General features: G+C 39.1%; 2 protein-coding genes across 2 annotated transcripts in view; both read left to right on the plus strand.

Moving 5' to 3' along the window:
- The window catches only part of pop5 (POP5 homolog, ribonuclease P/MRP subunit), a 3,045-nt gene extending 1,791 nt beyond the window's left edge, over positions 1 to 1,254 (plus strand). The window contains exon 5 of the mRNA XM_016232433.1: positions 812 to 1,254. Within this exon, the coding sequence (XP_016087919.1) occupies positions 812 to 921 (110 nt within the window). The 3' untranslated portion in view covers positions 922 to 1,254. The remainder of the gene's footprint in view (positions 1 to 811) is intronic.
- A 121-nt stretch (positions 1,255 to 1,375) lies between these two features.
- Positions 1,376 to 16,008, plus strand: part of rnf10 (ring finger protein 10) — an 18,962-nt gene continuing 4,329 nt past the window's right edge. The window contains 11 exon segments of the mRNA XM_016232434.1: positions 1,376 to 1,904; positions 3,770 to 3,960; positions 4,156 to 4,361; positions 4,509 to 4,599; positions 4,698 to 4,882; positions 5,050 to 5,186; positions 5,271 to 5,428; positions 6,144 to 6,278; positions 6,730 to 6,861; positions 6,863 to 6,955; positions 7,236 to 7,353. Coding sequence (XP_016087920.1) covers positions 1,760 to 1,904; positions 3,770 to 3,960; positions 4,156 to 4,361; positions 4,509 to 4,599; positions 4,698 to 4,882; positions 5,050 to 5,186; positions 5,271 to 5,428; positions 6,144 to 6,278; positions 6,730 to 6,861; positions 6,863 to 6,955; positions 7,236 to 7,353 — 1,591 coding nt within the window. The 5' untranslated portion in view covers positions 1,376 to 1,759.

Below are 16,008 nucleotides of genomic sequence, written 5' to 3' on the forward strand. Positions count from 1 at the left end.
TCATGGAAAAACAACTTATGTCGAGATTGCAAGAAAATTAAGGTCGAGATCACAAGAAAACAACTTTTTTTGTTGTTGTTGATCACAAAAAAACTTGTTGAGATCACAAGAATACAACTATTTTGTTGTAGACCATGAGAAAACAAGTTCATTATTTATCTCGAGATAATGAGAACACAACTATTTTGTTATGTTAAGATCACGAGAAAACAGCTCTCCATGTCACGATAAGACAAACTATTTTTTTTTTTGTCGAGATCACAAGAAAACAAACATTCGTTACGTCAAGATCATGAGAAAATCGAGTCACAATAAACAACTATTTTGTTATGTTGAGGTGAAGAGAAAACAAACTTTGTTGAGATCACAAGAAAATAACAAATAAAGAAAAAATATAATGCATGGCCTTTAGGGGCTTCCATAATTTTAAGCACAATAGATAACAGTATAGTTATTTATTTTGAAAAAGAGTGCTCCCAGTTGGCAAGCCATGCATATCTGGAAATGCAATACTATAAACCTGTACAGGCTTCTTTCTTCTGAAAGAATAGTTCAAAATGAACATTCTGTTATCATTTACTCAACCTCAAATTATTCCAAACCTGAATTTTTTTCTTCTTCTGCTGAACACAACAGAGGATTCAGCAGAAACTAATCAGGTTTGGAATAATTTGAGGCTGAGTAAATGATAACAGAATGCTCATTTTGAACTATTCTTTGAATCCAGCAAGTTTGAGAACCACTGATGTAGAAGTTTCACATACTGTATACACTCTTTCTCTTTCTCTTTCTCTTCCTGTCCACAACACAGCCGAGAAACAAGAGGTTAGGAGAGCGATCCTGAGCTGTTCCCTGAGTAATGTCAGAGAGGAGGAAGCTGATGAAGACGGAAGCGATGATGATGGTGATGAAGAGACATAAATCGCCTCATAGAAAATACTTTAGACGAGTAGTTTAACCATGCAGTAATCAGGGAGATGTACTGATAGTAAAGGGTTCATGTGGAGCCCCAACATTTTTATACCACAAGACACATTTGCATTTTTGTTTTCTGCAGCATTTTGGGATTTGTAAATGGAGTGTATCATTCAGATTACTGATATTACTGTATGAACTCTGGCCATGTGCTGTGTAGGTCATGTGTAATTGTTTCTGTATTGATTAAAACGTTTATGTCATGTCTGTAAACGTCTCTTTCGAATAAACCAAATATGAACAACAATAAATGCTTCGATAGCAGAAACGGGATTATCTGTCTATAAAAAGTATGCGAGTGCAAGATTACACATACATTACACCACATTTTGCAGTTAAATGCACCAATCAGAATGGGCGAATCCGCGCATGCGCACCTCGTAAACCTGCGAGGCTTATAACCCACATCCGGGTGTTTACGGTTCCCGATTGGCGACCCGTCGCCATATGCCTGACATTATTTAGCTGAACTAAAATTTGGGTTAAAACCCATTTATTCATCCGTTTTCCTCTTTTGGAGAGCGGATAACGCCTTGTGGGGCGCAACACTTCCTACGCCAAGGAAAAACGGCGCTTTTCAAGGGGCGAGGCCCCGCTCTTTGGGCACTTGTTTTTTTGCGTTAGCACTGTTTTTACTGAGACATTTAGCTTGTGTCTCTGTTTTTCTCTCGGTTTGTTTGTGGTCAAGATGTCGCCGTAATGGGGTCTCCGCGTTTGACAGAAATGAATAAGGGCCTTCGTCGCCTGACCCGCATTCGCAACGACCCGTTGTTCTCCCCGTTTAATGCTAGAGAGCTCGGAGGCTCTTTCCCCGGAGTTCGGCCTCAATATGGAGAAAAACCCAAACGCCAACAACAGCAGCAGCACGAAGATCCCGCCCCGCTCCAGCTCTACAGGCTCGACTCCTGCAGACTCTAAAGCCAAAACAGGTAGAGAACCAGCGTTCAATACACTCTTATCGTGGCCAACTTTGCGGGGAAAGTGTGTGTGTTTGAGGCTTACGGCATGGTTTTGTTTGTGTCTGCCGAGACGTAGCCACGGCCAGCGATTGGCTCGTTTCCTGAATAAACAATGGAGGAATTCATACATTATCAGTCAAGATTGACCGTGTCAGAAATTCACTTTTGTTAAGAGGCCATATTTTCTCAGAATTATTATTATTATTTTTTTTAGGTAGGGTGACCATACGTGCCATTTTCCCCGGACGCGTCCTGGCCAGGATTTCTATATGGCTTTGATTCAAAGTACCTCGAGAGCGTTTCGAGAACACAATCGGGCTGCACACGCAAACAAAGCCAAGCCCTAGATATTTTAGGCAATGTGGAAATCCTGGCCAGGATGCGTCCGGGGAAAATGGCACGTATGGTCACCCTATTTTAGGGGTGTTTTACTTTCATAAGGTTATTAAAAATATTTTAGTCAGCTTATCAAACCAATAATAAACTAAACGACCTGTAAAATAATATATAAAGAAGTATATTCATTATAAATAAATATATTGAATTACATGTATATAAATTCAGGTTGTTTTAGGGAAATGCTAGGTTAGTACTTTAGGGAATTTAGATTGATATTTATTTTTATATATTTAAGAGAGTGAGACACACACACTGGCTGTGTTATGAGAAAATGAGTTTATATTAGATGGGTATGCGCTAACACGGATGAACACCAGAATAATACACTCAAACACACAGGCTGAAAGCTGTAAATTCTTGGAAAAAAGGCAGAACTGGTTTCATTGACTTTAAATCATGTAATGAGTATTATTAAATGTAATTTAATACCAGGATCACAAATGAAAAGGAACGGGAATCTAATGAAATGCGCAGGCAAAGTGAATAATTAAGGTTTTTTATTATTATTTGAAACATTTTAAATTTAAGCATTTAATATTCATTAAACTTGTAACCTTTCATTGGTTTTTGCCCCTTGCTGTTTTGTTTGTTTTATTAAATGGCATTCAAAAATACCAATTATGCAATTTAATGTATTTTAAACCAGTTCCTTTTTTCCCAACTTGTTCAGACTTGGTTTATAGACATCAGCCTATATGTTTATGTAATTTAGTCTGGTGTCAGTCTAAGTGCATATGTCCTCCCAATATAAACTCATTTTCTGATAACACAGACGTGTGTGTCACCCTACTATACAGATAAACCAATATCAAAACTGAATTCCCATAAACTAACCTAACAAACTAATTAACTAGCTTCAGTGGTGTATTGCCCTCTAGCTGGACCCAGACTATAGATGGACCCAGGAAAGCCTCCAGCATATCAGAATGAAATCACTGTAGATAAGAACTAAAACGGTGTCGTATATGTTTTAGTTTTGATGTGGGCTTGTGAACCATACGGGACGGCGGTCTCTGCTGACGGGTGATAAGCTGTGTGTGTTTACACCCCTCTGCTCTTATCATGTGGTCCTCTCTGAAACACTTTAAGAGCTGCACGTGACTGGATTGATTAGTTAAGACCGTGCGAATGACTGTTGTCAAAAATAATTAATTAAAATGACCCGGGGTTTCGTTCTACAATAGCTCAGCTCGCTGAGGGAAAACACACTTGAAGTTTACATTTACATGTAGTCATTTAGCAGATGCTTTTATCCAAAGCATCTTACAAATGTGGACAATGGAAGCTATACAAATTTTTTTTTTAATGTTGCATTCAAGAAAATTAAATATTTTTCCGAAGTTGCAGGGACAGCCCCTTGTCTAATAAAATGGTATGCTTAAGAGTAATATATTGATGTTTTTTGACATTTCTCCTTTTTCCCCCTGTTCTTTAAGATGGTAAGAATAATGGTGGCTCAAAGCACTATAGTCGCAAGCGTGAGCCCACATTTGCCAAGGCTGAGAGCTTTCCGGGCCCACGCCGCTCCCAGCCACAAAAAAGCAAGAATTTTGACAAGAGACCCCCTCAGAGAGGTGGCGGAGGGGTGCGACAGTATGGACTCGCTGGTGGTGGGAGAAGAGAAGAGGTGCGTTTAAATAAGCCTTTGGATTATGATTCATTTGAACTTCCGTGAACGGCTGTTTTTATGCTTCCTTATTGCATGTTAATGTAAAGGTTGCAGTGATCATGCTGGTTAATTAAACACTAGCCTGTAATGCAACGTAAACAAACAGACCTGTATATGGGTTAACCAGGATTAACTGTTGGATTCTGTGATTAGGTAGCAGAGAACCACCGGGCAGAGTTTAGCCCGGCTCAGTTTGCTGGACCCAAAAAGATAAGTCTGAACCACCTGCTCAACTTCACGTTCGAGCCACGAGGAGGCCATTTTGGCTCCGCAGTTGATGGCCACTACTGCTGGGGTCGCCGCAACAAGTGGGGTCACAAACACAAGCCCTTCAACAAGGAGCTTTTCTTGCAGGCTAAGTGAGTACAGCAGAGTATGTTGCAAACATTTATATGAATTGATATAAAATCACGTGCAACAATACTCTGTGTACTGCAGTGTTATCATAAGCTGATAAAATGAGAAAAATGCTAAGCTGATGAGTGTATTTTCCCTTTGTCCACCAGTTGCCAGTTTGTGGTAACTGATGATCAGGACTACCAAGCCCACTTCACTGATCCGGACACTTTGGTGGACTGGGACTGTGTGCAGCAAGTGGTCAGTTGAGGCTTCACACTTCCTTGTACATCCTGTTAGTGCCTTTTCTACAAATCTCAGCGTGTTCATCATGGTGTTTTTTTTCTCATTCCACACAGCGCATCTACAGTCACGAGGTGCCGTCTTGTCCGATCTGCCTGTATCCCCCTGTGGCGGCCCACATCACGCGCTGCGGCCACATCTACTGTTGGCCATGCATGCTGCACTACCTCTCTCTGAGCGAGAAGAGTTGGTCCAAGTGCCCCATTTGCTATGAGGCCGTGCACAGCGCTGATCTCAAGAGGTTTGTACAGAAAACACCGGTTTATAATGCTTGTTTGGTTTTTAAATTAATGTTAACATCATGATATAGAAATCTGTTATTTTATTTAAATCAACCCCTGGCATATCGAAGTGCCATAATTCAGTCAAGACATTGTTGTCACTGAAGCCTGTCTTGTCATCTTTCAGTGTGGTTGCAATGGAGACGCGTCAGTATGTGACTGGTAACGTCATCACTATGCGTCTGATGAGGAGAGAGAAGGGATCGCTGGTGGCTCTTCCCAGCTGTCAGTGGGTGAAGGTGGAAGAGCCCATTCATTTTGGAGGTGAGACATTTTGCTGTTTGCGTGAGCCTTTATGGTGTTCATTTGAGTGGGTCTTATTTGACACATTTCTTTCATTTGTTGCAGATGTGCATTTGCGCGCATACTCTAAGCTGCTGTTGGCATCTCAGGAGCAGGTTTTGGGTTTGCTGAGTGAAGAGAGGGTGGCTCTCCGAACCCAGCTCAGCCAAGAGAAAGACGACCCGCAGGCCTGTTTCATACAGAGCGCCTTGCTGCAGCTGCAGGTACACATGCATTCACGCTGGCATATGAATGTTGGGTTGGCCAAGTTACAAACCACTTAAACCTGAAACAAGCTAAACAAGTGAAATAAACACTGAATTGTGTAACATATGTAGTTTATTGTATAATTTATTACAGAAAAACAATGAGAATTTGGGTTGACGGCACCAAACTTCATTTACATGCAACAATCTTCTGTTTCGTAAACTGTTTTTTGAAACTAAAAATTACAGTGACGTTTAAAAATAGCTGAAAAAATAACCTGAAAACTTACATGACTTTGGATCGTGTTGCATAACTTTCTGAGAATACTTTGGTTAACTTAAAACTGCACAAAAATAATTGAAAACGAAGTTGCTAGAAGTTACTTAAATAGCTTAAACTACATTTAAAGCTATTTCAATAACTTGCATCTTGTACCTCAAGTTAATGAATAATCTGTTACATATAAATGATGAGAATTTGGGTTGACAGCTTGAACAACTGACTTTAATGTTTTATAAACATCTGCTTCATAAACTATTTTATAAATCTGAAAATGTATAATGTGACATTTAAAAAAGGCTGAATTTTTACTGGAAGTGCTACATGACATGGAAAAAGCATTGAGCTATGTTACACTATTAGTTTTTTTTTGTGTGTGCGTGTTATTTATTCCCTAACACTGCACACAAAACACACAACCCTCACATGTTATCTCTGACTCTGAACGAACAGGAGCGTGAGGAGCGTCTTTTGAAGGGAGGCTGTAAAAATGGTGGTTCTGTTGATGGGGCGGACATGAGGAAGCTGTCTCTATCTGAGCACTCCTCTCCAGAGGTGACCGTGGTCAAGAACCTCACAAATTCAAAGGTTGGTAGAGGCAGTGCTCCTTTTAGCATAAGGTTAAGTTTTAGTCCAGTGCTGAGTTGCAAGTTTATAGCTTTCAATTTTATGAGACACATATGGAGTGATCTTGTGATCAGGTCACCTGATTGAGTGAACAATATTCAGTGAATTATTCCACTGCAGTTCACATGTAATTTGTCTCCCGAAACTCCCATCATGTTAGTGTTTTTTTTTGTAGAGACTCTTTAAAGTGTTACATTTTAAAGCTTCTCTTTTCTTTACTTCTGATGCATAATATTTACTTTACTATGGGAATGTTTGAAATGTAGAGAAACGGCATGGACCAGATACCTTATTTATCTGCAAATCGAATGAAAGCATTTGAACTTTTCTGTAAATGTTTATAAAATTCAGTAAATCACTGTAAAATTCTGGTAACAAAAGCTCAGTGCATGACTTATGTATTCTAACACAGCCCATCCTGCAGTATGCTTCAGCATTTGATGATGAGCTTCAGAAGGATCATGAGGAGCCTGTGGAAGAGATGGCTGCTCAGAGTATTCCTGAGGTGGCCGAAGAGATGCCTGAAAGAGCTGTGGAGGACAATGCGCTGTCTGCTGAGAGAGTACGGGAGCCTGGAGAACAGCCCTCAGTCTATCACCGCTACCGTAGTGGAGATTGATGGACAGACTGTCACTGAGGTACACGCTCATCTCTTAATTCTCACATTCATGTCACAGAATAGCAGTAGCTATTGTCAGGACTCAGGATGGCATACTAGTTAACTGCTTACTGGAGTGAAAGAGCAGTGTGGTATGATGCTGTCATGCCTAGTGTCTGAAGCAACAGCACCACTAAAGCATGACAGATAAATGTACTTTTTGCTGGTGTGCATTTATAACAGTCTCACAGGATCGGGTTTTGAACTGATTCTGTAATGCCTAGTGCCTACTATGAAACTAATTGACATTTCATTTGCAGGATATTCGCCGTCGACATCGTTACCTCTCTCACCTGCCGCTCACCTGTGAGTTCAGTCTGTGTGAGCTCAAACTTGAGCCACCCATTCTCTCAAAAGAGACCGTGGACAGCTTTGCAGGTACATAAACATAAACGATACACTATTCCACTCCATCATGAAACCCACAGAGATGAACAAAAGACGGGGGTTTAAGAGGCCATCCGCTGAAAGATTTTCCATATTTCAGTGATTTGAAAAGTTGCTTATGTTTACAAAGGCTGCATTTTTTTTGATCAAAAATACAGTAAAAGCAGTAATATTGTGAAATGTTACAATTAAGAAAAAATATATATATTTTTTAAAGGGGATATAACTGTTTCTGCCAATCTCATGTTAATCTTGAGCACCTATAGAGTAGTATTGCATTCTTCATCTCTCTGAAGAGCGTTTAATTTAATCAGATTTGTAAAAGACAGAAACCGCTTTACGCTTCTCTCCGAAAACATCCGAACACCTGGAGGCATGCCGTGGGTGGAGCTAAAGAGTCACGAGCAAAGCTTTTGCGTAGCGATCGTCTGCAAGCTGTGACATCAACATAAATAACTTTATTGACTTGAATGTTTGATAAACAAATTAAATAAAATTTGTTACCCAAGTGCTCTTGATCTCACTCTGGTTGACGAGTGTATGCGCACGCTCTTCCTGGAGAATTGCCCATACAAGGAATTGACCGTTCGCAAAAGACCCGCCCTCCTTACTTACTGTTGCCATCTCCGACAAACAATGCTGCTCTCACACGACACCTCACTGGTGCTCCTAGAAAAATTTTCATAGTCACATGCAGTAGGTTTCAGTCGCACTGTAGAGCCCTGTTTTTTCATTTTTTTTTGGTCAAGAAATTCAAACAAATACCGTTTTGTGACTCTTTAATATGTTGTGACCAAGCCGTAACCTCTCTCTCTCTCTCTCTCTCTCTCTCGTGAAGCCAACACGGAAGTGACTTAAACTGTAATTCGTCAACTGGCCGCTAGAGGCTGGCTGCAAATGGAAGTCAGTCCCATAGACTCCCCATGTTTACTGCCTGGTTTTGGTCTATATAGCTAATTTTTTCCCTTCATGTCAACTGTGAGGGGGTGAATATTTTTTATAAATAGTTTGATTTAAATCCCCTAAAATAAGGTCCGTGGTTCACACAAGCTCTAGATACTTTCACGGTTTATTCTACGACATAAAACGCACCAGTTACACCCCACTCGTGATTTAAAAAAAAAAACTGTTGCTAAATGGGACTACAGATGCTGTAGGAGACATTAAACATTATCACGCCGAACAGTTTATCAATTTACAATATTTTCCAATTGTAGTATAATTAATTGTAGAATAACCAGTTAAGGTTCCCGTGTTTTTTGTTCGACAATGTTTTTTGGTTTTGCCCCGAAATGAAACAAGTCTGCGGATGGAAGATTCTCGTTTTAACGCTGTCCTACTGATGCAGAGATTCTTGGTTCGTACCATAAGGTAAACTCATATGATTATCCAATGTAAACCCCACATTTACTGGCTTAGTCGCTGTGAAAGTGAAACTGATGATGATGCATGGTGCTTAGAGCCACGTTAAAATTAAATGTTTATGGCCACATATAGCTGTTAGAAAGCATGTAGATTGAGGATTTTCTAGAAGCAAGAATAAAATAACATTTTGTGTACCTATTCTAACATACAAACAACTAAAATAAGTTTAATCTTACCAAATCCAAAAACTCGCTCACTCTGTTATTTAATAGATTAAATGAACTATAATTGTATTGAATAGTACATGGAGACATGTATTTAATTTAAAATATTTGTATTAATCGAGGATTTATTGATTTTAATGCACCTTATTTCGAAATGTACAGAAATACATGCTTTCATTTGTCCTTTAGTTATGATTAGTTTATTTATTCACTATGCTATTTATTACAAATGTCTCATTTCAGCTTTAGTTTGGCTCTAGTTTTGTATTTATTCCAGTTTATATGAAAAGGTTCATACACAGAGTAAATCCTTTTCACTGAACATGTTAAAAATATGTTTGAAAAAGTTGTCGGAAACGTGGTGGTGACTTTGAAGGTGAACGACCGTAGTGTTGTAGTTCGTTTATAGCCTAAGTTTAGCTTTTAAGTTCTGGTGCTTTTATTTAGGCTTACATTTATAAAAGTTATATTATTTTGTAATATTGTCTCGATGGACAAAACGTGTAAGTTTCATGAACTGTGGTTGAACACAGAGCTTATTTTTTGAGATAATCCAAAAGCCTATGGAAAAATCCCATTGGCTTTTTGTCGAGGGAACCAGTGTTGATGCTAACAATCGATCCGCCTAGAAAGTGACGTCATGGTTCCCCCACTCTATTGAAAAAGTTTCAATTCAGTTTATCTTTTTTACCCCGGATTTCTATGGAGACTGGCCGTAACGTTAGCTGTCGGACGAGATGGCAGATCGCAGCGGCGGCACATAATATCCGCGTTCTGATTGGTCAGATCGCCTGTCAATCAAGCTCCCTGCGAACGGTTAATCTATTCCTGTAATGCAAAGCTAAATTTTCAGCATCATTACTCCCGTCTTCAGTGTCACATGAGCCTTCAGAAATCATTCTAATATGCTGATTTGCTGTGCAAGCAACATTTCTTATCAATGTTGAAAACCGTTGTGCTGCATAATATTATAAATGAATATTAACTGCTTATTAGACCTCAACATCCACCTAGATAAACCTCAGGCTGCAGACTTCCTCACTCTGCTTGCCTCTTTTGATCTCAAGAGAGTATTATCTACGGCTACTCACAAATCGGGCAACTAACTGGACCTTATTTACATACGACACTGCTCCACTGATCATGTGCTGGTTACTCCACTTACTCCACAGCACACCTCAGATCACTTCCTCCTCACTCTTAACCTCAACATGGTTCCTAAAACACATACCTCTCCACGTTTCATCTTTCGACGTAACCTATGCTCACTCTCACCCTCCTGGCTATCTGCTATGGTTTCATCTTCGCTTCCTCCCCCTAAACAGTTATCATCTCTTGATGATAACAGTGCTACTTCTGCTCCACTCTTGCATCTTGTTTAGACACCGTCTGCCCCTTGTCTTCCAGGCCAGCCCTTACCATCCCTTCTGCCCCTTGGCTGTCTGATGTTCTCCGCGAGCATCGTTCTAAGCTCAGGGTTGCTGAAAGGGTATGGCGCAAATCAAAAAATCCTACTGACGTTAATGTGTATCAGTCACTCCTCTCTTCTGTCTATGCTAATGTCTCCACTGCTAAAAGGACATACTATCATAACAAAATTAACAATTCGTCTAACTCTCGCATACTCTTTAAAACATTTTCCTCCATTCTTTGTCCTCCTCCTCCCCATCCTTCATCAACTCTAACAGCTGACGACTTTGCCACGTTCTTCATTAATAAAACAAACCATCAGTGCACAATTTTCCACACCACAATCTGTCAAGCACATCTTACCAGCATACACTCGTTCACATCCTTCTCTTCACTCTCTGAGGCAGAAGTCTCCAAACTCATCCTTTCTAATCATCCTACTACTAGTTAGGGATGGGCGATATGGGCTTAAAAATATGTCACGCTATTTCTGGTATTTATTACGATAACTATATCAATGACGATAATTCAGGGAATCCTGTTTCTTTTAAGAAGAGTATTATTTTTACCCAAAATAGGGTGCGCGTTAACCTCCTGAGACCCTGCATTCTCATATGAGGACATTTATATTTTAGTGAATTTCTCTGAGACTATACATGCCACAGTCTGGATGTCCTGTACAGAGCACATTCAGGGCTTTTCAGAGATACTAAATGTTTGGATGTTTCACCATGACCACCCCCTCTCCTTGGTCTTCAAAAATGTCTGATATTAATTTAGTGAAACTCTTATGGAAATACGATAATATTTTGTAATTGTCATTTAAATCGGACACATTTTTAAACTGTGTGTCATAAATCAACATCTTAGGAAAATGTTATGGGGTTTCAAATCAAAATATAACTTTGTTACGAAACAGGAGGTTGATTTCATACATGTCCTCATATGAGGACACTGGGACTAAAAGCATGTTTATTACGCATTTTGGGAGACACAACAAATGAATAGGGAAAAAAAAAATATTTCAATATTCCTGTGAAATATTATATATTATTATGAAAATCTTGTCAATTATTATTCTTAATATTACACTTTTTTTCATTACATGTTGCCCCAAAAACACATTAATATGCAAATTAGATTTAGTTTATAGATACATTTATATATAATGAGAAAACCTGTTTGTTGCCATTTTTACACACATTTTGCATGAAGAAAAATGGTATATCAAATCATTCTGTTATAACGTAGTTGAGAATTATCTTTATACAAAGTTTGGTAAAAAAAAACAAAACAATTTATCTATTGTTTTAAAAACAAATCTATTGTTTTTGCCTATGCATGTTAATTCATGTCTTTTTATTTTTAAGAAATTGAGTCCCGATGTCCTCTACCAAGGACATAGCATAACTTATGAATGAAATATCATTTTTGTTTACATTTTTTAAAATGCTCTAAACATTAATGTAATGACATCAAAAAATAAAAAAAAAATTTCCTAAAATGTTTTGCCAGGTCTTAAGAAGGTTAATGAGTTCACACGTTCACACGACTGTTTAAATCATACTGGAAGCCGGAGGGCGCTCTTGCACATTAACTCCACATATCCATAGCAGAAGAAATACTACTGACGATGCTCCAGGAAGGTAACCAGTTATCGCTGAATAAAACGCACAATGGAGGTAGAGACATTTTAACTGATGAAACTTGAGGAAAATAAACATACGACTACACAAAATATATGGTTTATCGGTGTTCTTCAATCTTGGGTATTTTTATAAGGAAGGTATAGTTATAATGCAATATTAATCGACATGACCTTTATCACTGTATATAATACTATCATTGTGTAATATGAAACGTTTGGTCACAAAAAGTAATATTTCAAACACTCGACTATGTTAAGTTAATTTGGAGAAAAAGCATGTCAATAAATTATATCTTTTAATGTAATGACATCAAAAAATAAAAAAAAATTTCCTAAAATGTTTTGCCAGGTCTTAAGAAGGTTAATGAGTTCACACGTTCACACGACTGTTTAAATCATACTGGAAGCCGGAGGGCGCTCTTGCACAGTAACTCCACATATCCATAGCAGAAGAAATACTACTGACGATGCTCCAGGAAGGTAACCAGTTATCGCTGAATAAAACGCACAATGGAGGTAGAGACATTTTAACTGATGAAACTTGAGGAAAATAAACATATGATTGCACAAAATATATGGTTTATCTGTGTTCTTCAATTGGGTATATAATGCAATATTAATCGACATGGCCTTTATCACTGTATATAATACTATCATTGTGTAATATGAAACGTTTGGTCACAAAAAGTAATATTTCAAACACTCGACTATGTTAAGTTAATTTGGAGAAAAAGCATGTCAATAAATTATATCTTTGTTGTTTACAAAGTTTTGTAAACCGGCTCATACACATGCAAAACTGTATCGCACACATGCTACTGTTGTACATTTATTCAGACGGATTTTTTTGTGCACTGTACAGCCCTAACCAAACCAGTTACAGCTCGAGCTCCTCATTTAGTAATATAGGCTACTCCTCAATTTCACGTCCGCTTTCCGTGATGTCGCTCTGCACTGTCACACACAGAAATGTCAACAACTAGACTTTATTGTTATCGCAGGAAGACTTAATTCTTATCGTGGGGAGAATTTTTACCGGTATATCGCAAACGATAAGATATCGCCCATCCCTACTACTAGTCTGCTTGGTCCTATTCCATCTCCTTCAAGCAATTTATCCTGCAGCTGTACCTGCACTCACTCACATCATTAACACATCCCTTCACAATGGTGTTTTTCCCTCAGCATTTAGACACTCGTATAACCCCACTACTTAAGAAACCCACTCTTAACCCATCTCTTTCCGAGAACTACAGACTGGTTTCCCTTCTTCCTTTCATTGCAAAAACACTTGAACGAACTGTGTTCAACCAAGTCTCTGCCTTTCTCACACAGAACAGCTACTCCTCAATTTCACGTCCGCTTTCCGTGATGTCGCTCTGCACTGTCACACACACAAATGTCAACAACTAGACTTTATTGTTATCGCAGGAAGACTTGATTCTTATCGTGGGGAGAATTTTTACCGGTATATCGCAAACGATAAGATATCGCCCATCCCTACTACTAGTCTGCTTGGTCCTATTCCATCTCCTTCAAGCAATTTATCCTGCAGCTGTACCTGCACTCACTCACATCATTAACACATCCCTTCACAATGGTGTTTTTCCCTCAGCATTTAGACACTCGTATAACCCCACTACTTAAGAAACCCACTCTTAACCCATCTCTTTCCGAGAACTACAGACTGGTTTCCCTTCTTCCTTTCATTGCAAAAACACTTGAACGAGCTGTGTTCAACCAAGTCTCTGCCTTTCTCACACAGAACAACCTCCTTGACAGCAACCAGTCTGGTTTCAGAAGTGGACATTCAACCGAGACTACCTTGCTCTCAGTTGTTGAAGCCCTAAGACTGGCAAGAGCGGATTTCAATTCTTCAATGCTTATCTTGCTGGATCTGTCTGCTGCTTTTGACATGGTCCTCCTGTCAACCCTATTGGCAAAGGGCATCTCAGGAACCACACTCCAGTGGTTTGAGCTTTATCCGTCAGATAGGTCCTTCAAGGTATCTTGGAGAGGTGAGGTGTCCAAGTCGCAACATCTAACTACTGGGGTGCCTCAGGGCTCAGTTCTTGGACCACTTCTCTTCTCTGTCTACATGTCATCACTAGGTTCTGTCATTCAGAAACATGGCTTTTCATATCACTGCTATGCTTATAACACTCAACTCTACCTCTCATTTCATCCTGATGATCCGACGATAGCTGCTCGCATCTCAGCTTGTCTAAGAGACATTTCTTGCTGGATATAAAGGACCTTCAACTCAACTAGGGCTGTGCGATATGGACAAAAACTTTTCCTTGTTTTAATTCTAGCCAAAAAGCCATGTGTTGACTGTGAAACAGTAGACTTTAATTATGTGCATTTATGGTGTAATTACTAAATTTCCGTGTCAATCCATGTTAATTTTTACCGCGAATAACGTGCTGTCACTTTAATTCAGCGCGTGCAGCACAGCAGAAATGGATTCCGTGCGGAAACGATCGCAGCATGACTGCTGCAGACGCACCGCTCGTGGAGCGCACTGCCGGACCGCAATCGCGTGCAGTGTGAACGCTCTGATCCGTTAACATGGGCGCGGAAAAAATATGCACCACAGATGGAGTGTGTGAACCTGGCGTTACGTTTGTATGCCTGCCCGGTCTGTTCTGTTCTCGTGCTCCATTTAGGCGTGCTGCATTCTGATTGGTTCGGATAGCATACTGCGGGGAGGTCGGGGGTGCGGAAAATCATGCTATAAAGCGATTTAGAAATCGTGCAAGCTCAAATCATAATTTTATGACTCTTTTGATTAATCGCACAGCCCTAAACTCAACCTTGCCAAGACAGAACTGCTTGTGGTTCCATCAAACCCATCGTTTCATCACAATTTCACCATCCAGTTAGACACATCAACCACAACTCCTTCAAAAAAAGCCAGAAACCTTGGAGTTGTGATTGATGATCAGCTGACTTTCTCAGACCACATTGCTAAAACTGCCCGGTCCTGCAGATTTGATTTATTCAACATCGAGAAGATAAGGCCCTTTCTTTCGGAACATGCTTCACAACTCCTTGTTCAAGCTCTTGTTCTATCCAGGCTGGACTAATGCAATGCTCTCTTGGCAGGTCTTCCAGCCAGTTCTATCAAACCTTTACAATTAATCCAGAACACTGCAGCAAGATTAATTTAATGAGCCGAAAAGAATGCACGTCACACCTCTGTTTATCCATTTGCACTGGCTACCAATAGCTGCTCACGGAAAATTTAAGGCATTGATGTTTGCCTACAAAACCACCACTGGCTATGCACCCATTTACCTAAATTCATTACTTCAGACTTATGTGCCCTCTAGAAGCTTGCATTCTACAAGTGAACGTAGCTTTACTGTGCCATCCCAAAGAGGCAAAAAAATCACTTTCACACTTTTAAATTAAATGTTCCCTCCTGGTTGAATGACCTAATCAACTCAATCTGAGCATCTGACTCCTTAGCCATCTTCAAGAATCGGCTAAAAACACATCTCTTCCATCTTTATTTGACCCTCTAACTCTAGCACTCTTTATTCTAATTCTGTTCTTAAAAAACAAAACACAAAAAGCCTAACACTTGCTTCTCTAGTCTTTTTGTATTCTATTTTTTTTCTACTTTTTATTTATTATAAAATTAACAAAAGTAAAAAAAGGCCTCTAACACTAGCTTGCTCTATTCTTTTTCTAATCTATCGGTTTTCTTTTTATTTATTATATAATAATAATAAAAAAAGCCTTGCTACATGTACTGTATTAAGCGAACTGAGACTTGTTATAGCACTTGCATATCATTGCTCTTTTGTTGGTTTTAATTGCTTCCATTGTCCTCATTTGTAAGTCGCTTTGGATAAAAGCGTCTGCTAAATGACTAAATGTAAATGTAATATTTTTGTGAGAACCGTGATGTTTTTCCAGGATTATTTGATGAATAGAAAGTTCAATAGAACTGCATTTATTTGAAGAAATTTTATATAAATAAATAAAAGA

This window comes from Sinocyclocheilus grahami, unplaced genomic scaffold, assembly GCF_001515645.1.
Source record: "Sinocyclocheilus grahami isolate Dianchi unplaced genomic scaffold, SAMN03320097.WGS_v1.1 scaffold410.1, whole genome shotgun sequence".
Lineage (NCBI taxonomy): Eukaryota > Metazoa > Chordata > Actinopteri > Cypriniformes > Cyprinidae > Sinocyclocheilus > Sinocyclocheilus grahami.